The sequence below is a fragment of the Camelus bactrianus genome, chromosome 2 (genome assembly GCF_048773025.1).
Source record: "Camelus bactrianus isolate YW-2024 breed Bactrian camel chromosome 2, ASM4877302v1, whole genome shotgun sequence".
Taxonomy (NCBI): Eukaryota; Metazoa; Chordata; class Mammalia; order Artiodactyla; family Camelidae; genus Camelus; species Camelus bactrianus.
Genome location: NC_133540.1, coordinates 93,617,773 through 93,642,386, shown reverse-complemented (window position 1 = coordinate 93,642,386; position 24,614 = coordinate 93,617,773). Strand labels below are relative to the sequence as shown.

The 24,614-nt window shown below is 39.1% G+C and overlaps 1 protein-coding gene across 1 annotated transcript in view; it reads right to left on the bottom strand.

Moving 5' to 3' along the window:
* Positions 1 to 1,573: 1,573 nt before the first annotated feature.
* The window catches only part of CDS1 (CDP-diacylglycerol synthase 1), a 64,574-nt gene continuing 41,533 nt past the window's right edge, over positions 1,574 to 24,614 (bottom strand). Inside the window, exons 6-13 of the mRNA XM_074346648.1 lie at positions 24,179 to 24,237; positions 22,205 to 22,287; positions 20,315 to 20,402; positions 17,903 to 17,971; positions 14,156 to 14,308; positions 13,070 to 13,189; positions 10,918 to 11,021; positions 1,574 to 4,320 (exon numbers count right to left, since the gene is read on the bottom strand). Of these exons, the coding sequence (XP_074202749.1) occupies positions 4,191 to 4,320; positions 10,918 to 11,021; positions 13,070 to 13,189; positions 14,156 to 14,308; positions 17,903 to 17,971; positions 20,315 to 20,402; positions 22,205 to 22,287; positions 24,179 to 24,237 (806 nt within the window). The 3' untranslated portion in view covers positions 1,574 to 4,190. The remainder of the gene's footprint in view (positions 4,321 to 10,917; positions 11,022 to 13,069; positions 13,190 to 14,155; positions 14,309 to 17,902; positions 17,972 to 20,314; positions 20,403 to 22,204; positions 22,288 to 24,178; positions 24,238 to 24,614) is intronic.

Below are 24,614 nucleotides of genomic sequence, written 5' to 3'. Positions count from 1 at the left end.
GCGACAGCAGGTCAGTGGCTGCCTAAGGCTGGGGGTTGGAGTGGGGATTAACTGCACATGGGTACCAGGGAACTTTTGGAGTGAGGGAAATGTTCTCAAACTGGGGGTAATAATGGTGGCACGAGATTATGGTTCAGAAACTCTCAAAACTATTGGAAAAAATATATAATTGCTGACAATTCAAATGTGTCTATCTTACCTGTGCTAGCTGAAACCTCTGGTTCCTATCTTCACAGGTTTTTGAAATTTATTAAATCTTATCAAAAATACACTTAACAGTTACTCAATAATGTTCTCCAAACTTATCACTCTTCCAGGTCCTGTCTGAAGTTTGGCCTTGCGCATTCTTGAACAGAAAACCATCGAGATCCATTATACTCAAGGTGGCTACAGAGAGGAAAAGGAGGGTGTGAGAGCATAAACTCCAGATCCATGCCCTGGTGTCCTGTAAGTTTGACACTCTGAGATTCCATTCTCTCCCTCAGAGGACACCTCCGGGCGGGCTTGGTCCTCAGTGATTTTTCTCTCTCTGGGCAACAAGGCTGCTGCTTTCCCCACCCGTGTCCTTTGTACATGTTAGAGGACCAGACTGTATTCTCTCATCTCCTTTTAGAAGCTCACTTTGCCATCGTCAGACAACATTTCATTCATCCACCCACCCTTATTAAGTGACTCCGTGATATCTGATGATTCAAGAACGTTCTCCCCTTCTGCGCAGGAAAAGGAAGACGAGATTAAGGTAGGACAGGCTTTTGATTTTGGTTAAATTTTCTAGATCTGCTTTTTATTTGTAGGCATTACATGTAGATTCCTAGATAAAGCCCCTCCTCAAAGAGTGGGTTTTGAATTTTATAAGTTTCAGGAGCTGAAGAGGTGGGCACCTTCCTGTTCAGTCCTACCAAACTATCACTTCCCACTGGAGATGGGTAACAGGCGAGGAGCAGGTAGGAAGGAAGGAGACTAAGGATAACTAATCAGCTCTTCTACGCTGAACACAAATCAAGACACGTTCGTGAGTTTTCACTTAATCCTTAAAACAACCTTAGGAACTAAGAATAATGAAGCCCCTCTTAGAGCAACACAAAATGAAAAGTGATGCGTATTGGTGGTGGGTGGGGCGGGTAGCCAAGAGACACAAATGGGAATATGCCCAGTTGGGTCTTCAGACTCCAAACCATTTATTTGTTGAGAAGCTTGAGGGCCTAGGGAGTGCTGGCACTGAGCCAGACACTGGGAACACAACAGCTAATCAAAACAAATGCCACTCAGCATCCATGCAGCTTACAGCTCTAGTGGTGACTGGATCAAAGTCACAAAAATAAATATGTAATTATAAGCTGAAAAGTACCACAGAAATTCAGTATTCCTTCTCTTCAAAGGACATCACCTCTTGACAAAACACACATGCACAGTGATCACCAGAACTTATTTATTCCCAGCCCCAAAGATGCCACTGTAGGTGATGGAATGCACACAGCACACACTATTTCTTTATCTGTCATCATTTTGTAAACACTAGTTGCATGAATGACTGTTTCTTCTCTAATGAGAAAATGGCACAACAAAGTCAAAATGTGATTTATTTCCGTTTATTTTCCTATTGCAGTTTCAGTAAAAGATTCAGAGAACTGATTGACACGTATCATAAGCTATCTCCCACGCATATGTGGTATATATACACTGTTTCTTTTTCTTTTCCACTGAACAGGGTGATACTATCTGTTCACACCAAATTACAAATGAAAAGATACTATGAGTGGGGGAAAAAAGTGTGGGTGTTGTCTTTTTATTCTCAGACAGTAAATGTATGTGCACCACGAAGGGGAAAAGCACTGAGGAAACGTGAACTAAGCAGTTGGTACCATTAGAGCGCCTCCCCTGACAGCAAACTGGGAACACTTTGCATGACTGTAAAGGAAGTTCCAAGTCCTTCATCCCTCTGCCACCTCATTGCTACACTGGAGTGTAAACTCTCTTCACAGTGCAAATATAAAAATGATCAAAGTCCGAGTTTTATGGCAATCTTTGCTAAAGTGCATTCTGGCTAAAATATATTCTATTTTAGTATACATGCTATAAAAGGATACTAAAAAGGTCAATCCTTAGAGCTCTGTTAAGATTAAGAATTTACTTTTTTACATATAGAATAATGTACACCCAACTCTAAAAGTATATTTGAGGATAGCTATTCCAGTGACCCCAAATATTTCTAGCTTTGTATTTTCTTTATAACAGTATCAATTGTATAATAATACATGTATTCAGTAATGCTCTCAATTCTGTTCTGCAGCGCCTTACTAATCACTGTAAAGAAAAATGCAGAGGGACTGTGTATTTCCAAGAAGTTCTTAGGTGCCAATCACCAAGTTTTCAAGGTAAGTTCCTATTATTCATTTTTTAAAACTTTGGTAAGTAAATTCTTTTATGATCAACCTTTGGAGCTTTTAATGAGGCAAAAAGAGGGGGAAAAAGAGGTGTTGAAAACTGACTTGTAGTTAGCATGATCTTCAAAGCACTCCCTCCCTCCTGTAATAGCATCTCCAATGCCAATTCTAGGCTTCAGGGACTAGTGTGAAACCACGCTGACGGAACACACCCAGCGGCGATACGCGGACTGAGTGCCCCTGTGCCTGCCAGGCTCACGCAGTGCACCTGCTGAGGCGGCTACTCAGAGACTGCACCTGTGAACTCAGGCACAGCTGCAACTTTTTTTTTATTTTAGGTAGAGCAGTAGAACAGAAATAGAAAATAATTGAAATCTGTTTCTGATTCAAACAAAAATATTTACTCTTTTCATTAGCAAAACATTCTTTAAAATATATCTCTGTCTTGTCTCTGAACATTTAGCCAAGGAGCAGTAGGCCGTTTTTGAAGGTTCTAGTGCCACCTGTGCAACACAATGAACGCGGCTGCAGGGAGCACTCGGTGGCGGCAGCTTATTTACATCCACTGAGAGGAAGTGTCTTCTCATCTGGTGACAGTGTCCTGGTCACCAAAGGGAAGGTATGGCATTCGTGTGCTTTTTGTTCCTGGTGAGAATCACATCTGCTTGGTTTTCATTGTTGGAAGAAAAATTAATCAGTCGATGTCCTCTGATTCTGTGACATGATGTGAAAGAGGAATGCGATAAAAATGTGCTGCTAGCTTGGAGTTAGTCTGGGAGTGAGAGTCTCCAGGCAGATCTTGCTGCCTCCCAGGTGAGTGTCCAGTGGGCATCATGGGACCGGGAGGGAGGGACACAGCAGGCAGAGCCCCATCCAGGGACGGGCCCCCACCCCCGCTCACTACCCTACATACAGGTCTTCAATGCTTGTGGCTACAGAACTTACGGAAACCCGTTCACAGGGAAACAAACAGAGATCTCGACCAAGAGGTAGGCTGCTCCCGTGCCACGGTCCCATGCTGTCTCCTGACGACTGTCCTCTGCTGAGACCATCGGTGGAGAAGGAGCACCGTGAAGCTCCTTGTCGCAGAATTCGCCTTTGTTTCTCTTGAGAAGTTTCTAACAAGCTTGTGTTTTTCCAAACAATTTTATCAAAGTAGAGTCTTGATGTCTGCTCTTTCCAGCAAACCAAAAACAAGAGAAATTGCAGCCTCTCTCTCCTGAATTCCAAACCTCCCTAAAAGTGGAATGTTTTTTCCTGACAAATGATTACTTACATCTTTGAAAAGTGGACAATCTTTTTTTTTGGATCCAGCTCAGCCCCTCAGAAAATACTTCAGACTGAAGGAGGAGGAAGTGCAGGAAAACTAACTTCCTATTGTGCCTTACCTAAAACATTCTGCTGAAATTAAGAGCAGCTCCAACTACAAAAGTAAATATTTGTGCAAAGGGTGCCCAAATGCCAGGTGCAACCTTAAGACACCCTCACTTTACTCATAGTGTTCGACTCTTTAAAACACAAGTCTTTCAAGTGATGAAAGCTAGCAAGTAAGGGGAAGGAAGTTAACATCGGAAAATAGACTTTAGAAAAAGTACAGGATACTCTGCTGGCAATTTGCTACTTATTTCATAACTTAGATCAAGGAAGTGTTAAATATTCACAGTAATTTCAAAGAAGAAACATTCATGTCTGTAAGATGCCAATCTATTGCACTTTACAACCATTTTCTGTACAGTTACAAAATTTCATCTGTCAGTGCTTTTCTGTAGAATTGTTTATTGCCAGTCCTTTCCTCTCTGGAGCCAGTTATACCTTCAAACTGGGCTGCAGGATTCCTTTCTCAATGAGATGCGTCTTCAGCGTTTTATATATATTTAGCTGCTGTTCTGGTTGAAGCACCAACAACTGTTGTAGCAGTTTGCTAGGATTTGGACCCCTGATAACAGAGCAGAAAAGACAAGGTTCATGATATTTTAAGAGAGCTAAAGAAAGCATATACTTGTCACTTAAAATAAACCACACATTTAAACGCAGAGTAGTCTTTACGGAATTGAAACAGCTGTTCATCAGAGCTCATTTTAATGCCCAATTTAGTGTCAAAGGGAGAAAACAAGCCAAAACTCTCTGCATTGAGGGGCGTACAGTCTGGATGTGGGAAGAGTGCACAAACAGAAAACAGGACCGACATGAAGCAAAGTACTGAATGCAGATCTAAGTTCCACAACAATTCTCAGAAGAGGTGAGGATCGTAAACAAATCCTGAGATCAGACAAGAAACAAAATCCATTCTGTAAGAAGAAGAGCAAAGTTCCTGGTGGACGAGACGGACCAAAAGAGAACATGAAAATATCAGACAATGGAAGCTAAAATTTAAAATTATATTTCTTTGAAACTATTTTGTTGGGAAAATACCATTGGGAACTACAAATGTTCAATAGGCAGGACACGAAGTTCCTGAGACCAGCACTGAAGCCCCCACCTAGGATCTCCAATGGGAACAACAGCCTTTGTTCAAAGCAGGTCACAGGTAAACCCCAACAAGGAAACAAAACAAAAGCGGATCTGCTCTAGCGGAAAGGAGGAAGGGGAAGTGGAGGGCCTGCCCCAGAAGCCCCACTGGGGATGAAATGAGCCCAGCTGGCCTCTAAGCAGCCACCGGGCAGTGACACGGCTCTCCAGCAGGAGTCAGCCCAGCCCGGGCGGGGACCTCTCCCCACGCGGCTCCGTCACAGTGAGCTCCTCCAACATCCCTCCCCAGCCCTTCTGCCTGCACCCTCCGATGGTGCACTCTAGGTCGAAAAGGTCCCGAGAAGGACTCCCCGCACATCTTTCCCTCCCGAGACACCACTACAGTCGGGGGATTGCAGTTTCCCACCCTCTGGACTCTGGAACTCAACCGTTTATGAGCTGGAGATCACCTTTCTGTACTTACACCACTAAGTGCTCTTTTGTCAAATTCAGAATGAGCCTAGTTCAGATTTTAACATATGTATTGTTCTTTGCAATTTCTACAACCCATTTGAATAGGAAAAGCGGGGTAGGTTCACTTTCGGTGGAGAGTGAGTAGGAAAACCCAATAGGAAAAAGCAAGACAAGTAATATATGGAAAATGGCCCAGAATTCTAAGACATTTACAGGGTCATTAAATGTATGACATGAACTCTTCAGTTCAAATGGAATTATAAGAAATTGAAAACCCAGCAACAAAGAAATGTCTGCTATGCAGTGATATCACAATGAAAATCTCTGATTTAAAAAACTGCACAACAACGTGGATTAGCCGTCCCACGGGTCACCTTCATGCACGTGGCTCAACTCATCTGCCAAAAAAACTGTGGCAATATGTCTCTGACAGCCACAGTCTACCCAACTCAGGACACAGCCTGTCTTCCATTTCTTGAAAAGATTCAGCAACTTCATAGCATAAACCCAGAGCAGAGGCTCACAGAGAAAAGGAAGACTATTCTAGCAAGTTCAGCTAAATGCAAAATTGTGTCAGCAGGTGCTCCCAGTGAGTTGCCCACTGGCTCAAGCACGGTATTTCTAATAGTCTAAATGTTAACTTTTGGATGAAGGACAACATGGCTCAACATGACTTTTCCCTACTGAGAGAACAGCAGATCTAAAAAAAAAAAAAAGTTTGAGTTAGTGCTCTGAAAGCTGCCATCTTCTGAAAATAAAGAGTTCTAAGGATTTAACCACTAATTACTAAGACTGAAATGTATCAGTTAATAAATCACATGCAAGTGAATTAAATACCCCAATTAAAAAGACAAAGATTGTCAATTGGGTTACAAAAACAATCCAGCTATATGCTTGTTAGAAAAGAGAAACACACTTTAAATAGAAGGAAAAAGGAATGCAAAAAAGTAAAAGGACAAAGAAATACTCTGCAAACACTAACCAAAAGAAGGCAGATGCAGCTAGTCTTCTATTCAACAAAGTAGGCTTTACAAGTAGTATATAAAGATGGACATTACATAATGACATTAGAAGTGATTCAACGGGGAGACACGAGAGTCCTAAATGTGTGTACACCTAACACAACCTCAACATAAATAAAGCAAAAACTGGGAGATTCTGATGAAGCTCTCTTCATAACTGATAGAACAAGCAAAGGGGAAAAACACGTCAAAAAAATCAGTACAGAAAATTCAGCTCAACTTCACCCAGTTGACATGCAACACTAATCCTGGAACTTCACAACACATACTTGTTTCCTGTGCACCTGGAACGTTTATCTGAGCAGACAATATGCTTGGGGCACAAAGCAAATCTCAACAAATATTAAATACTGAAATAGTATGTTTTCTGACCATAGTAGGATTAAAGCAAAAATCAGGAAAGGAAGGAGAATGACAAAATCTCCATTTGTTTGGAAACTAATCAATACACTTCTAAATAATCCCACGTCAAAGAAGACAGAATACTGGAAATCAGAAAATATTTGTAACTGGATAGTGAAAATACAAATACAACCCGTGGGATGAAAGTACTTAAGAGTACTTAAAAAGTGCTACTTATTTCCTGTCAAGACGGCGGAGTGGTGGGACCATGAGCTCTCCTCTCCTCATGACTACAACAAATCCACAACTGAATACTAAACAACCACTGAAAAAAAAAAAAAAAAAAAAGACTGGAAACTAGCAAAAAAATCTCCTGCAACTGGAAACAAAGAGGGAACCACAGCAGGACGGGAGGAGGGGCATGATCGTGATATAATTGGCCCCATAACCCCTGGGTGGGCGACCCACGAGCTGAAGATTTAAGTCACAGAGGCCCTCCCACAGGAGTGAGAACTCTAAGCCCCACCTCAGGCTCCTGAGCTCAGGTTCCAGCATTCGGAAGAGGAGACCCTAGAACATCTGGCCAGCGGGGCTTGGCACCAGGAGCCCCACGGGAGACTCCATTCGCTTGAGAAGCGTACGTGGAAACTCATGTGCACTAGGTCCAAGGGCAGAGACAGTGATCTCATAGGAACCTGGGCCAGGCCTGCCTGCTGGATTTGGAGGGTCTTCTGGGGACATGGGGGATGGCTGCAGCTCACTCAGGGGGCATAAAAGCTGGTGGTGGACATTCTGGGAGTGTTCATCTACATGAGCTTTCCTGGAGGCTGACATCTTGATTGGATCATTAGCACCAAGACCTAGCCTCACCCAGCAGTGGGCAGGCACCAGCTCCTCCTGCCAGGAACCCTGCACAAAGCCTCTACTCCAGCCTCATCCACCAGGGACAGATACTAGAAATAAGAAAACAACAATCCCAAAGCCTGTGGAAGGAACCCACAAACACACAGAAAGATAGACGACATGAGGCAGCAAAGGAATATCTCCCAGGCCAAGGCACAAGATAAAATCCCAGAAGAAGAAATAAATGAAGAGGAGATAAGCAATTTCTGAGAAAGAGTTTAAAGTAATGATGGTGAAGATGTTCAGAGAACTCATGAGGAGTATAGATGCACAGAGCAAAGTTTTTAGCAAAGAGTTGGAAATTATAAAGAATACCCAAACAGAGTTGAAGAACAAAATTACTGAAATGAATAACAAATACACTAGAAGGAACCAAGAATAGACTAAATAAGGCCGAAGAACAGATCAATGAGCTAGAAGACAGATTAGGGAAATCACTACTTCAAAACAGAAAAAAGAAAAAAGATTGAAAAGAAATGAAGATAATTTAAGAGAACTCTGGGACAACATGAAGCACTCTAACATTTGCATTATAGAGGTCCCAGAAAGAGAAGAGAGAGAGAGGACCTGAGAACATTTTTGGAGGGATAATCACCAAAAACGTCCCCAACTTGGGAAAGGAAACAGTCCCCCAAGTCCAGGAAGCGCAGAGAGTACCACACAGGGTCAACCCAAAGAGGAACACACCAAGGTACAGTCATCAAATTGACAGCAATTAAGGATAAGGAGAAAATATTAAAATTAGCAAGAGACAAGCAACAAATAACATACAAGGGAACTCCCATAGGTTATCAGCTGATTTTTCAGCAGAAACTCTACAGGCCAGAAGGGAATGGCATGACATGCTTCAAGTGATGAAAAGGGAAAATTTACAACCAAGAATACTCTATCCAGCAAGGCTCTCGTCCAGACTTGATGGAGAAATCAAAAGCTGCACAGATAAACAAAAACTAAAAGATTTCAGCACCACCAAACCAGCTTTACAACAAATGTTAAAGGAACTTCTCTAGTCATCAAACCGTAAGAAAAGAGAACAAAAAGAAGAAAAAGGAAAAAAAAAAAAAAGACCTACAAAAGATTGCTTTGGCTGTTCGGGGTATTTTGTGGCTCCTTATAAATTTTGGAATTGTTTGTTCTAGTTCTGTGAAGAATGTCGCGAGTATTTTGATGGGGGTTGCGTTGGATCTGTGGATTGCTTTGGGCAGTACAGCCATTTTGATAGTGTTCAAGAGTACAAGAAATCTTTCCATTTCTTTGTGTCATTTTGGCTTTCGGAGTATAGGTAACCTCCTTGGTTAGGTTTATTTCTAGGTATTTTGTTGTTTTTGATATAATGGAAATGTTTATGCCAGTTATAAAACTCTGGGTTTTGAAGTGGAAAAAAAAAAGTGAATGAAGGGCCGCAGATGGCAAAGTATCCTTCTTTCTTATGTGCAAGTGTGTGTTAGTGCATATATACACATACATCTTCATTATCTATTCAGCTGTTGACGTGCACTTAGGATGCTTCCATATCTTGGCCATTATAAATAATGTTGCTGTTAATAGCAGGATGTATATATCTTTTTAAGTTAATTCTTATTTTGTGGTTGGCTTTATTCCTTTGATAACTATGTAAGTTTAAAAAGCTAAAGCTCTAAACATTCTTAGAAACAATGAACAGTACATATATATAAATGAAAAAATATATGTGCAGTTTAAAAAAAAAACTATCAAGCCATGAAAGACATGGAAAAAATGTAGAAGATATTACTAAATGAAAGAAGCCAGTCTGAAAAGGCTACACAATACACTTCCAACCAAATGACATTCTGGAAAAGGCACAGCTACAGAAACAATAAAAAGATCATGGTTTCCAGAGGTTTGGGGAGAGGGAGGGAGGGAGGGATGAACAGATGGAGCACAGGGGATTTTTAGGGCAATGAAATAATTCTGTCTGGTATTATAGTGGTGGCTACATGTCATTATGCATTTGTCAAAGTCCTAGAATGTACAACATCAATAGTGAACCCTAATGTAAACTGTGAACTTTGGTTGATAATAATGTGTCCATGTTGGTTCATTGATTGTACCAAATATGCCACACTGATGAGGGTAGGGGAGTATATATGTGTGGGTGGGGAGGGCTATGTGGGAACTCTGTATTTTCTGCTCAATTCTGTTGTGAACCCAAAACTGCTCTAAAAAAATAAAGTCTATTATTTTTTAAAAAAAGCACTAATTAAGAGTAAATGTATAGTGTTAGGTGAATATATTAGAAAAAAGGCTGAAAACCAATCATCTAAGCTTTATCTTAAGAAGCTGGAGAAGAAACAGCAAATTGAACCTAGAGAAAGAAAAGAATGGGAGATGAGAATGGACATCAATCAGACAGAAAACAACACAGAGAAAGTTAACAAGTCAGAATTTGATCTTTTGAAAAGATTATGAAATAAACTCCCAACAAGACTGCTGAAGAAAAATGAAAGTTAATACAAAAATGCTCACACTACTATGGGTATATATTTAAAATGCGTATTTAGGGACATTTAGATACGAATTTCTCTCCAAGTAACCCTGAAGGAAGTCCCTGTTTTCCAGGCTCAGGCACTGTAGAGACCACGGCAAATAAAGTCGTCACGTGGTTGATGTGGTTAGCTTTCACCCCTCAAACGGGCGTTATAGAGCAGATCCAAACCATTAAAGTTTAATAATGGGAATAAAACACCCGGCATAAAACAGCGACACCCTCCACTCACCCCTCCCCACCTCTCCATCCCCCGCCCCCAACATACACACACACACACACCCATCCCTGGCCTGCTTTATTTTTGTCCATGGCTCTTATAACCACCGAACAAGCTATATTTGTCTGTTTACTGTCCACTCCTGCTGCTTCTCCCTCCAAATTCCCAACAAGAAAATAAGCTTTGAGGACAGGGACTTGGTTTGTTATGGTCTCTGCTATATCCATGCTCAGAACACTCCCCAACTCGTAACAGGCACTCAGGCAGTAACTGGTGGACTGGAGGAGTCATTATGTCCTCCTCTTTTTTAACTCTTAGTATTCACTATCACTGCAATGTCCACTGTTGAGGCATCAAATCTCCTGATGTTCCAAAGCCAGTACCATTCATCCACATTAACTGAATTTTAACTCAGCCCTATTAAGAACTATGACATACACTAGTACTGTTTTTAAGTTGGAAAATAATTATAATCTAACTACAGTTGTGACACAATTCCAGAAGCTGCCATTCCCTTTGATATTACCGATTACCCATGACAGAAAAAGTAACTAATTCAAACTAATGCCAATGGAAACAAGAATTCAAAGAAATCATTTCTTAAAAATCGAAAAGTACCTTATAAAACTTGTGATGTACACATGCACAAAAGTTGCCATCAAATACTGACAATCAAATCTGTCCATTATCCCACCATGTCCAGGAATGGTATTTGCAAAGTCCTTCAGGAAAAAACACACACACACATTAGTAAGCTTTCAAAAAAAAATCTGCTATAAGATTCCTATTTGTAAATGTCTCCTTGGCATCATGGACTCGAAGAAAAATACTTTACTACTGGATTTTCCCACTAACTACAAACTTATTAGGGATTTTCCCACTGACTACAAACTTATTTGAACATGTCCAACAGATTAAAACCCCATCTTTGGAATATGTGCCCATTGTTAGAATGATTACTGAGCTGACACACAGCTTTTAAATAACACTAAGTAAATATTAATTAAATCAGGCACTTTTTTTTTAGTTAAGAAAACTATCTAAATCAAAAAAGCTATTGGCTATTACCAATCTAATCTACAGCCTGCTCTTCTGTTTAATCAGAAATTATGTGGGGAGCTATTTTCTTGTTGTTGACAGATGGACTACTGGTTGTACCTCATGTTTATCCTAACAATTCTTACTCTGAAATAAAAAAATATTTATTACGGTAGTTAAATATTTAAGTGTTGGGGTAAAAAAGAAAATTAAAATAGTTCATTTGGGACATGTTAGTCCATTAAACGGCCAAATAGTTAGGGGACGGTTAGGAAGCATCTGCAGACTGACCCTGTATGGACACATGTCCAGGGCTCAGGAAATGGAAGTGACTAATTGCCCTCTAGTTTACTCGGGCAACCTAAAAACCTCTAAAATGGAACAGCAATTACCCCTTCATTTCAAACATACAGAGAAGTCTCACCATTCAACCAGAAACCTTACACTGAAGGCCATTAAAAGAAAATACCATTCTAAACATAACATTTCTCTGTCTAAAAAAAATTATTGAAAAATTCTTTGGCTAATTTTTGCCAACACATTTTCTTCCTTCTCTTCTCTACTAACCCAAGCCCAAGAGAGCCATGGTAACTCAATCCCACTGTTATTTGGAGCCGTTACAGGACTCTAGTCATCGCAGCTTTGTGTGGTTCTCTGTGGATGTGAGGGGGTGAGTGCCGTGAGGACAGGGACATCTTGTGCAGTTGTGTGTACTGCATTCCACCTAACGTAGTGTCTTCCCCACTGCAAGTGCTCACTGAGTTCACGTCTTTATTTCCCTGGCCTCCGGGCCCTGCGTGATCTGGCCTCGAACCCTCTGTATCTGATCTCCCACTCTCTCTGCAGCCACACTGCTCCTGTTCCCCTTCCAGCAGTTAAGCTCCCCTACTCCTTTGCACGCACTGGAACCCTCTTCCTTCAATTTCTCTGCAGGACCCATTCTCCTTTTGTCAGATCCCTGCTCAAACTCTACCTCCTCAGAGAGGCCTGTCCTGACCTCCCCACCTGCAGTGGCCACGCTCTAACTCCTAGCAGAGCACCGTTTGGTCTTAGTGAAGCCACGTGAGGAGAGCTGAGATGACTGGATAAATGTATGTTGCTTTGTGAGAACCTAACTTCAACAAAACACAGGGAAAATTTTAAGCTTCTGAAACAAGGATCAACAAACTATGTCCCAAAGACCAAACCCAGCTGGCTGTCTGCTTTTTGTAAATAAACTTTTATTAAAACCCAGCCATACCCACTCACTGACATACTGTCCGAGGGGCTCTCCAACTACAATGGCAGAGTTCAGAGTTGAGTAGTTTGCAATACTGCCATTATTACTTAATGATTTGGCCCTTTACAGAAAGAGTTTCCAAACCCTGATCTAGCAGAATGGGGAGTTACATATCCAGAGCTCTCCTGCATGTCCCTTCAAGTGAGATTGTGACAGGACACTAGACTTCAGACAATGCATGGCTGGATTCTTGGATGAACACTTGAAGAACCAAGATTTTGTGTTTGTCCCAACATTATGTGACACATGTCAGTTCAAATGTATTAACATGGCATGACCAAAACCCAGCAAGGAAGAATACACTCAAATCAGCCAGGAATCATTTTTGTGAGGCTGAGACAAATAGGATGGAAAAGTTTTTTGCCCAGTGGCTTGAAGTGTGAGACCAATAGACAACTAAATTCAAACTATATTACATTCTCAAGTAATGTAACAAAGAATCTAAACACATACCTTGATTTTGAAAGCTCTTTTGAATCCACTGGCAAAGAAACCTCCGAATGGTCCAATCAAAGACGCAAACGTGGAAAGAGCAATGCTGTGTATCTGGAAAGGATACAAGCTCACTGTTTCCTAAAGAAGAAAAAAGAAGAGAAAGGTTCGGGCTAACAGCATCAAAACTGAATTTGAGCATGCCACCTAAACTAAGAACCATGATGTAAAACAATAACTCAAAGTACATGCCATATTTTTGTTAATTTCACAAACTTTCAGGATCATAGGAAAAAAATATTTGTTGTAAGCTCCTATTACCATCCTCTGCTTAGCCAGCACTCCCCATTCCCTCTGTAAGCACCTGTTGCACTAAAATCTGCCAGGCTACTTTCTTTTTTAAAAATTGAAGTATAGTCAGTTACAATGTATCAATTTCTAGTGTACAGCATAATGTCACAGTCATATATATACATATATATATTTGTTTTCATATTCTTTTTCAATGAAGGTTATTACAAGATATTGAATATAGTTCCCTGTGCTATACAGAAGAAATTTTTTTTTTATCTAGTTTTTATATAGGTACAGTAGTTAATATCTGCAAATCTCAAACTCCCAATTTATCTCTTCCCACCCTCCTCTCCCCCCAGTAACCATAAGTTTGTTTACTATGTCTGTGAGTCTGTTTCTGTTTTGTAGATGAGTTCATTAGTGTCTTCTTTTTTCTTTTAGATGCCACATGTAAGTGATATCATATGGTATTTTTCTTTCTCTTTCTGGCTTACTTCACTTAGAATGACAATCTCCAGGTCCATCCATGTTGCTGCAAATGGCATTATTTTATTCTTTTTGTGGCAGAGTAGTATTCCATTATATGTATAAATATACCACAACTTTTTTATCCAGTCATCTGTCAATGGACATTTAGGTTGTTTCCATGTCTTGGCTATTGCATATAGCACCGCTATGATTACTGGAGTGCGTGTGTCTTTTTGAATTAGGGTTCCCTCTGGATATATGCCCAGGAGTGGGATTGCTTTTTAAATGAAGCTTTTAAATGAAGCTTAATCTCTGGGATAGAGGATCCCTACAGTGTTATCTTACCCGTCTCAACACTGCCTTCAGAAAGGGAGGAAGTGAGTAACTCTGAAGCTGGAAAAGTTCTGAGGGTTCACATTCTGTAACGAAGGAGTTGACATCACTGCGGTACTCCACCGGGCAGACAAAGTACTGGTATTTGGATAATACGTATGCAGCCTAGATGACCAAGCAAGCATTCATGAAACACTGAATGAAAATATATATATATACACACATTTAAAATATATATATGTCAGGAAGGCCAGAGAAGAATGCCAAACTTTCCTTGCATTCACATTCTGTTAAGTATTTTCAAAGTTAAATGATCATAACTGACACAATAAAAGACTCTGAAAAGCCATTAGAAAACAAAATGTTCTCAGAAATCAGTGTGATTATAATCTCTGTATGACCACAATAAAAAGAGGGAAGGGGAAAGAGAAAAAGAAGCTGACTTGAACATTTAGCCAAGTATTATGGCAAAGTGTTACTTTTTTTAAGTACACATATTTAGTGTCAGCAGAAGGTAACAATTATAGACCTATGAGAAAGTGCAGGACTTTAGTTTCTTGCATAAAGGTTATAATAATTTCATGAATTAAAAAATAACCAGATTTAAAATTACTAAGAAAATAGCACAGTGAAAAACACTGTTATTCTTAACCAACCCAGAAAATGTTGACTAAATTAATCTTTCCCTGGATGCATCACTGCAATTTTAAAAACTAGCTGTTCTCAGCCATGGAAGAAAATATATAAAACAAAATATCTTATAATAAATTTAAATTGCTAGACAATAGTTTATTCCCTTTCTTCTGCAGGTGTTCACACCATTATTCTGCTCAAGAATGATTAATGGAAGTACAACTATGACACTAGAAATGGATGTAAATTGATTTTGCTTCCAAACAACCAGTTTCCTCAAAATCACTTATTATAAATATATATAATTTCCCTCTTCATTATTTTTTCATGCATTACATTCTTATAGCTCTTTATTTTCTTCCAATGATATTGCAGTCCTTGTAGTATTTCTAAATTAGTCTTTAATAATACCAAATTCAGGTGGTACTGTTTAACTTAATAATATTCTAATTATGCCTGCTACATAATGTAAAACATTAGACGGGTCCCAGATACTTTTTCATTTTTCTATTTATCAATTATTATCTCATCAATACTCTATGAAATAAATACAAATAATATTTAAAATTCTATTGGAATTTTCATTGAGAATGAACTAAACTGATAAATAGACGAATTACGGTGGTTTTCCCATTTAGGAATCTGGCTCATTTCCATTTATTTGTATATTTGCTCCCTCTCAAAGCTCCATGTTGCTCTATATTTGGCTACAGAATATATTCTAGAACTGTCAGGGACTAGATCCTTAAAAAATTAAACTTCCTGACAGTAATTTTTGGGGGTATATTTATCTTAGATTAAGCCATTTTTCTGTACTTTTTTTTTGATTCTCACAAGACACCTTTGAATGAAAACCTAAATTCCATTAACTGTACACTAATTTTTAAAACATTAACAATATCCATTATTCATAGCTAAAAGTAAACGTCAATTATTTTTAACCAGCTTTCTCTGTAAGCTGGGCTTATAGCAGTAAGCGCCCACCAAGGCAAGCAGCACATCATTTGCATTCTCTCCTTTTACTCAAAGCCACCACCCGTCCCAGCACCTGTGTCCCCCACAAGGCAGAACAGCTGTTAAAAACTACTCAAACAATAGCACAACCGCAGGCCTCAAGACTCGTTGTACATTAGAATCAACTGAGAAAGGTAATTGGCCTGGAGAGGGCTGGGATGTAGGTGGTGTATAAGGTCCCCGGGGGTTTCTGGTGCAGGGCCAGGATGAGCGCTGCTGGGTGGGGTATAGAATACAAGCGGACCTCATTTTATTGCACTTTGCTTTATTGCATTTCACAGATATTGTGGGTGTTTTTTGTTTTTTGTTTGTTTGTTTTTTAACAAATTGAAGGTTTGTGGCAACTCTGCCTTAGATAAGTCTATCAGGGCCATTTTTCCAACAGCATTTGTTCACTTCGTGTCTCTGTGCCACATTTCGGTAATTTGCACAGTATTTTAAACATTTTCATTATTACTCTATTTGTCACACCCATGTAAGATAACAAACTTAATCGGTACGTGTTGTGCGTGCTCTGACTGCTCCACTGACCAGCCACGTCCTCCCGTCCCTCACCCTCTCCTCAGGTCTCCCTGTTCCCTGACACACCGCAGGATCAGGCCAGTGAATAATCCTACACTGGCTTCTAAAGTGTTCAAATGAAGGGAAGAGTCACATGTCTCTCATTTTAAATCCAAAGGTGGAAATAACTAAGCTTAATGATTAAGATGTTAAAAGCTGAGACAGGCTGAAAGCTAGGCCTCCTGGACCAGTTAGTGAAGTTATGACTGCAAAGGCAAGTTCTTGAAGGAAATCACAAGTGCTGCTCCAGTGAACACACGAATGATAAGGAAGCCCAACAGTCTTAGTGCTGATACGGAGAAGGTTTTAGTGGTCGGGGCAGAAGCTCAGACCAGCCACAACATTTCCCTATGCCAAAGCCTAATCTAGAGCTCTAAACATGAGCCCTGATGGAGATGTGCAATGAGAGGAATGTTTCCGTGCCTGCTAACACGTCTACTCTGCAGCCCACAGATGAAGGAGAAAGTTCCACTTTCAAGTCTTATTATTTAAGAGATACATTTCATAAGGCTACAACTGCCCTAGACAGTGACTTCTCTGATGGGTCTGGGCGAAGTCAATTGAAAATCTGGAAAGGATTCACCGTTCTAGATGTCATTAAGAACATTAGTGATTCACAGGAAGAGGTCAAAATAACAACATTAGCAGGAGTTTGGAAGAAGCTGATCCCAGCCCTCATGGATGACTCTGAGGGATTCAAGACTTCAGTGCAGGAAGTGACTGCGGATGTGGTGGAAACAGAAGGAGAACTAGAATCAGAAGTGGAGTCTGAAGATGGGACTGAATTTCTGTAATCTCATGATAAAACTTCCACAGATAAGGAGTTGCTACCTATAGATGAGCAAAGGAAGTGGCTTCTTGAGATGGACTCCACTCTGGTGAAGACGCTGTGAAGATTACTGAAATGACAACAATGGATTTAGAACCTGACATACATTAGCTGATAAAGCAGTGGCAGGGTTTGAGAAGACTGACTCCAGTTCTGAAGGAAGTTTTACTGTGGGTAAAATGCTATCAAACAACACTACATGCTACAGAAGAGTCAATCCATGTGGCAAACTTCACTGTCCTATTTTAAGAAATTGCCACAGCCACCCCCACCTTCAGTAACCACAACCCTGACCAGTCAGCAGCATCAACACGGAGGCAAGAGCCTCCACCAGTAAAAAGATTATGACTTGCTGAAGGCTCAGATGATGATCAGCACTTTTTAGCTGTAAAGTATTTTTAAATTAAGGTCTGTACATTTTTTTTTCAGATGTAATGCCATTGCACAGTTAACAGACTACAGTATAACATAAACAAAACTTTCATACACACTGGGAAACCAGAACATTCGTGTGACCTGCTTTATGGCAACACTCGCTACAGAGAAGTGACCTGGATCCAAAACTGCAATATCTCCGAGGTGTGCACGTAGCTTCTGTTTAGTGAGTTTCAGTTAAAGTTATTTGCATTTTGGGGTTTATTTCTTTTAGGTTTAGAATAGACTAATAAACTCGCTTCTGTTTTTCAAAGTATAAATAAAATAAAAATCCTAGTAAAACTCACGATGAATCCAAACACGACAGTGGAAAAGAAACCGCCAATGAATCCTTCCCAAGTCTTTTTAGGAGACAACTGAAAAAGGACAAATAAAATTAGAATGTGTTACCACTCACAAAATACACAGATATATATGCAGGCTCTGCTCAGTGAATTCCCACCATACCTCGTACATCTCTCCTTACTGTTCTTATTAGATAGGCTCTGCAGCCCTTTTTCCTTCAGTCCACGAGCCTGATTTATTTGCGCAGATCTCTAGGAGTGTCTAGCACATATTAGACCCTCAGACGTTTGACACACTGAATATTTGTTCCTGTAAATAGCCTCAATTTATTTTTTTCACTCAAAGGACTATTTATGCTGAAATAATTGTCCCATAGTCTTCATGATTATATAAAGCCCCACAATAGTGCAGTTATTGAAATAAGGATGAGATATGCTCATTCTAAGTATACATAGTCTGTGATGACCTGCTACTGATCAAAAATAAAATCACAAAACATGAACACTGCAGCGCCCCAGGTTCCCATATACTCCCAGATGCCATGCTTACAGCAGACCTCATTCTGAAGTAACAACATCCCCTACAGCCCCAGGCACAGTATTTGCCCCATGGGTATGCATATATCCTCCTCCCTTTGGTCACAATATACATCTGTCTCCATGAAGAAAGAAACATGTTGTGCTTCTAAGAATAGACAGGGTTTGTTTCAGATTCCAGCTATTGTTTATTCGTCAATGGCTCATTCAGGGAGAGAAATCTGGAGGAAAGTCTAGAACTTGGTGAAGCAGGGGCAGGAGGCAAAGATATAGAAGTAGACACAGTGCTAACTGCCTGAGATGCTCTGTAAGATAAAGGCTCTGTATGGGGCTTTGGTTACCAGGAGATCACGGACAGCCTCTGTGATAATCCTTCCAGTGGATCCAGGGGGACAGAAGTCAAAGAAATGTCAGAGGGAGGTTTCTGCAGCTAGAAATGGGTGACATGCTAAAGCACACAAGCTCTTGTCTTGAAGCTTGCAAAGTGCAAAGCCTTTCCTGACAATTCTGCCATAGAGAAAAGGGGCTGATATACACCATCTCCTAGGATGATTCAGTATGTTTATCATGAAGTAGGAGTTGACTCGAATTCAGAAGTGCCTGCTGATGATTTTAAAGATAGCTTATCAAATTAAATTGACACGTATCATACTGATTTAGGGGTTAACTCGCTTGATTACAACTGGGTATGTCACACAACTAATCCAACCTGGTAATGCCCTAGAACCTAATGTTCAAAATCAGACAGAGAGATTCTCCTCTGGGCTCTGAGGGCTTCCTCAGCCAATAACTTCTCAGCTGTCATGGAAGCCCTGACTACTTCATCATGAACTTGCTCTTGTGCTGAAGCAGCTTTAGAAACTTTTAAAAAATGTCTGGCTTTCAGGCCGGTATCCCTACAGCTCAGCCTGATGCCATGTGCTGCACTCCTATGTGGGGAAGAATTTAAGAAAGGTGTTTTTGAAGGACGAGCAGTCCACACATTCCCCTGGGAGGATAAACTACCCTTCCATCACTCTGAACAAACAGGTTTCCTATCTGAACAACTGTCTCAGTCCCTCCAAAAATGCCTTCATATAATAACACCAAAATAGCCAATTACTGTATTTGTGGGAATGTTACAAAAGACTTTGCCCAGTAGATGAACTGAGGGAATCCTATCTAAAGCCCCAACATGAAAAGCTTTTCTTTTTAAAGAAAATCAGTTCTAGAAAAAAAAAAAAAGTGTTTTTCCACGAGGACTTGCTTTGTTTCTCTCTTTCCCAAGATGGGAGCGAGGTAAATGACTTAATTTCCTTCTTGGCCTCTACTGACTGTAAACAACCAAACCGACGGGAAAACAACACAGTCTGCTCATGTGTATTTTCCTGTTCCACACCTTAACCTTTCCTTATCACTTGCATCGTTAGTGTTTTATTGCAGGGCGTCAATTTTTTTTTTTTTTTGAAAAAAATTTGGGTGTAAAAGTCTCACAAGCGGACATGAGTATGTGAAGACGGCATAATACATGCTCACCGACAGTTTGGTGAAGGAAGAGATAAATGAGAGGACAGCAGAGCCGAGGAAGGGCCTTTTGAGAGGGTGGTTGGGGAGCAGAGTAAAGCACACACGACAGCCCTGGGAAAGAGACCAGCAAAAAGATGACAGGAGCCTTCATGGGAGAGGATGACTGATGGAGGAGCCAAGAGAATATCTGATGAAGAACCCAGACAGTGTCACTGGGAAATACGGCTCCCTGCCCCGTACACTGGCTGCTAAGGAAAATCCAAGCACCTCAGAGTCAAAACCGTGCTACAGCACCAAACTGTTAGGGATTTTCTCCAGGGCTGACTCTTTCAGGTTACGGTAGGGGCTTGCGCGAGATTATTTTTCCATTACCTTAATTAACGGAGTTCTCCCAAAAAAAAATCCAAAAAGGTAAGCAGTTATGTCATTGCAGATAACACTTGATATTGGAACAAGGAACCTTTAAAAGAAAAAAAAGGCAGCAGAAAAGAGTCCATGTGATTAAGTGGCAAATATTTATACAGGCTATGACTCATGATGAACCAATGCAATAACCCTTTGGATCACCCTGCAGCCTATTCCAGAACATAACACGTGCTAGAACATTGACAGAAATGATAAATATCAACCAAATCTGCCCATTTAGCAAGTAAGCAGAGCAAAAATCTATAAACTAATGTACTAGAAGAATGTTGTTAATAAAAATATTAAATAATCAACTTAATTTTAGTATTAAATAATAATCAATTTCCATAGCTATGGACTTTCAAATTCCAGTTTTATGAGGAATGCCAACTAGAAATTGTCATTTGCCATCTGTGAAGGCTACAAGAATGAAGTCACTGGCCACTGCAGTCTCTGAACTTCAACACACCGTGAAAGGAGTTCCAGGCAAAAGGAATGAGGCACTCGGTGCTCTGGGAAAATATGGCAGAACAGGCCTTCAGATAGGTATTTTTCAGGGGAAGATTTTTATGAGCCCAATTTCTTGCATCGTCTCCGAAAATCACTAACAAAGACATCTGCTCCTCATGCTGCTCATGAATAGCAGCAACCTTCTGCCAAAATATGTGCATGACTGCACATACCCCCTTCACTAAAATCACACATATATATACTGACCTTCCACTCTACCTCTTCCGAGCAGCTCCTTAGAGCTGTCTGAGAGCCTGTCTCCCAGGCTATAGTCCTCATTTGGCCTCAAATAAAACTTAACTCACTGCTCTTAAGTTGTCCTTTTTTTTTTCCAGTGGACAGGAACAAGTTACAATAGTATAAAGAATTTTTAAAAAGCAGCCTTTCAAAATGGAAATGGGTCATTTGATTAGGCAGAGTATAAGCTGATAAACTTATACCAAGCTCATAATACAAATTCTTTATGAGGTAAAATTATCAGTTTTAATTCTATGTGAGCCTATAGTTGCATTCAACCCTACTAATTGTACAGAAGCTACTAATTTCAGTAACTGCCACCCATCAATTAAAAGTTTGGATATGGAAGACAGTCTTAAAATGATTCTAATTGTTTACATACCCATATATATCTTGGTTAAAAAAACATGAACCTATCAAGGGAATAAATTTATTTTGACTAAATCCCTCAACTGTAAAAGATTTTAATTAATGGATTTTAAAAGAATGTAGGGGAAATACAGTCAGATTTCTTAAAATCCTAAGATTTTTCTCCACTCTTATTTTTAACTAATAACAATGTTTATAACTTTAGCTGATTTTGAACTAATAAAAATGCTTTCTGAATCTGCAACCCACTGCTTATATAGCAAGTAACTCCAAATATCTGAAATCTGGACACCTAGTCCTATACAAAGGCAGAGCAGAACTTCCCCAACTTTTACCTAGAGAAAATGCATTGCCAGCACACGGTCTGCTGATAAGGACACTTTCCTGCTCTTTTTGTATTCCACGTAAATAGTACGCTTTTTTTTAAAGTCAAGTCTTTTGTTTTTTGGGTTTTTTTTTAAGTCACATTAAGGTGTAGTAAAACCAGAAAATGTAATTGTTTGAAGCTTTTATAAAGACTTCCTGCACCTTATTTGAAACCTGAATAAGGAAGTTTTCCGGTTGTTAACAAAGTGCCTTCCACTGTCAAATAGTAAGCAAAACTTAGTAAGCTATTTTCATGGAATTGAGCAACTACAAATAATACATTTTAGTAGAACTTCTGTAAGACACTATGCAATGTAAAAGAGCTTTAAACATGCTACGACATAAAGATAAAGCAGCATAATACTGTCCCCTTACCATATCATGCCTTCAAACAGATTTTGGATGACAAGATGTGACTGAGTAACTGTTATCAGTAAAGTGACATGAGTCCATGCGAACTGTTAACAGCCCAACAACACAACAATTAGTGAACATGACGGTCAGTGCAGCTCAGGAAGCAACAGCAATTTTGAAAACCGAATTTCTAGCATGACTACTGGTCATATTTCATACGATAAAGTCATACAAAATAAATGCCGTTAGTAAATCATATTTATTTTGGTGCCTACTAAAACCTTAAAAACATGAAAACATTTAATAAAATAATCTTAGTTTATACACAAATAGAATGCTAATAATACTGAGATACACTACGAAGCTTAAAAACACATATTAAAAACTAAACCATAATCTTGAATAATGAAATTTAAATTATAATGAGAAGTTTTTGGTGTTGCTGTGGCATTTAGATAGGAACTAAAATTTTACTCTGGCTGTATTCTCCAGTTATTGGAAATGCTAAAAACGATTCTTCTCTGAGTTCACTATGGTAACATTTTCCCATAAAGAGTGACTTCTAACTTCAAATGATTCAAACCTGCAGGGATCAATTGCCCTTAAACTCAATCTTTTCGTACTTGAAAGTTGATCTTCACAGCTCTGTTCAATGACAGTATTCAATTTCAAATTTTCAAAGGCTCTGTATTTCATCAATTCCATCTAGCCTGAGGGATGGCCACTTCAGGGAATTTCAGCATCATCAGTAAGAGTAGAATGTGAATTAAAAAAGCTAATGTTTCTGTGTACTAGTCTCATAATTTTTATTGGAATTTATAAAACGATCTTTCAATATTCTTTGGATTTTGATTTATTTAATGTATGTATAGAATGTTTCATCTCTACATAATATAAAATTTAATAATAATTATTATGGCAGCTAACAGCTATTGAATACTTACTATGTTTCAGGCTCTTGTCTAAGCATTTTGTAAGTATGAACTCATTTAATTTTCCCAACATTCCTATGATGTAGGTACCTATTATTATCTCCATAATAAACCTATTTTCCATTTCAGCAAAAAATATATTAAACTGGTTGTTTTATTTTCATCTGCTTAAAAGATCCAATTCTCTTTTACCCTGGTTGCTTCAAAATGCATAAATGACTTTTTTTCCAATAGGAACCATTTATATTTTCATAGCAGAGTCTATTATTTCTGAGACGGTTTCTAGATTTTCACTGGTAATTTTACTCTTTCCTCTCAAGATCCCCAGAAATTAGAGATGTAAGAATACTACAATTTCCCAGTAAGGGTGCTCAGCAGAATGTCTTAATGGAGAAAAGCAAAGCACAAAGGATAGGAAATGTACCCCAAATTCAAGACAAGCCTAACTAATCCATGAATTCCCAGATCTAAATACTACATTTTGCATTTTAAAGGCATTTTTGCATTTTTGCATTTTGCATTTCTTCCTTTTAAGGAAGAAAAGTTCATCGTGTACAGTGATAAATGTCATAAAACACTGAACAATGTTCAATTATACACTGAATGAAATACCTTTGACTAAAAAGAATTCAGCAACCAGATGACTAACCATAGCTGCTAAGAAAATATCAGCTCTGTCCCCCTAAGCCCAGGCTAAGAGCAGGTAGGCACACTTTCCATAGAAAAATATGGCAGATGCTTCCCTATGACTTACTAACTGTTCTGGAGATTATGGAAACACTTGCAATCTCTAGATTTAGGGAATTCAAATACTTGATTTTAATTTTATAGCCTTTGAGAATATTCAAAGAAAAAGGTTTTAGGAAACTTTGGAAACAGTTAAAATTTTTAAATCCTCAAAAAACTTTCAACTTCAACCTTTTGTATGTAATAATCATCCAAGATTCAAATATCCCACACATTTAGACAACTAGATTAGATTATATCTTCTCACTACAGAAAAAACTTAAAGGTAAGGGTTTTTATTACATATAGTGACTACAGAATAATGATTAATACACACCATATAAAACTGCAGACGATAATGTTTCTTCACCAAGCTCAGTACAAACATGCAGAAACCTGTTCAAGAAAAAACAAAACAAAACAAAACAAGACATGTATTTGTTGTGTAATCTGTTACAAAGTGTAAGACTCACTGGGTTCATGTAAGCCAAATTTCTATACCACATCTAGCCACTCACTCATACACCATCTCTCCTACTCTCATATTAAGCATTTTAAGTAAAAGTTTCTTGAAGGAAATGATCTTGTGTTCTCCAAAATGCCTAATATATTCCATAGCATAGATTCAATAAACATCCCAGCATTAATTAAGCTAATTAGTCCTTTGCTAATGTGTGCACATGGAAAAACCTATCCTGAATTTCAGTTAACTAAAATTTATTTGCTATATCTATCCATCAAATGTATGTATAGAATGTTTCAATCTCTACATA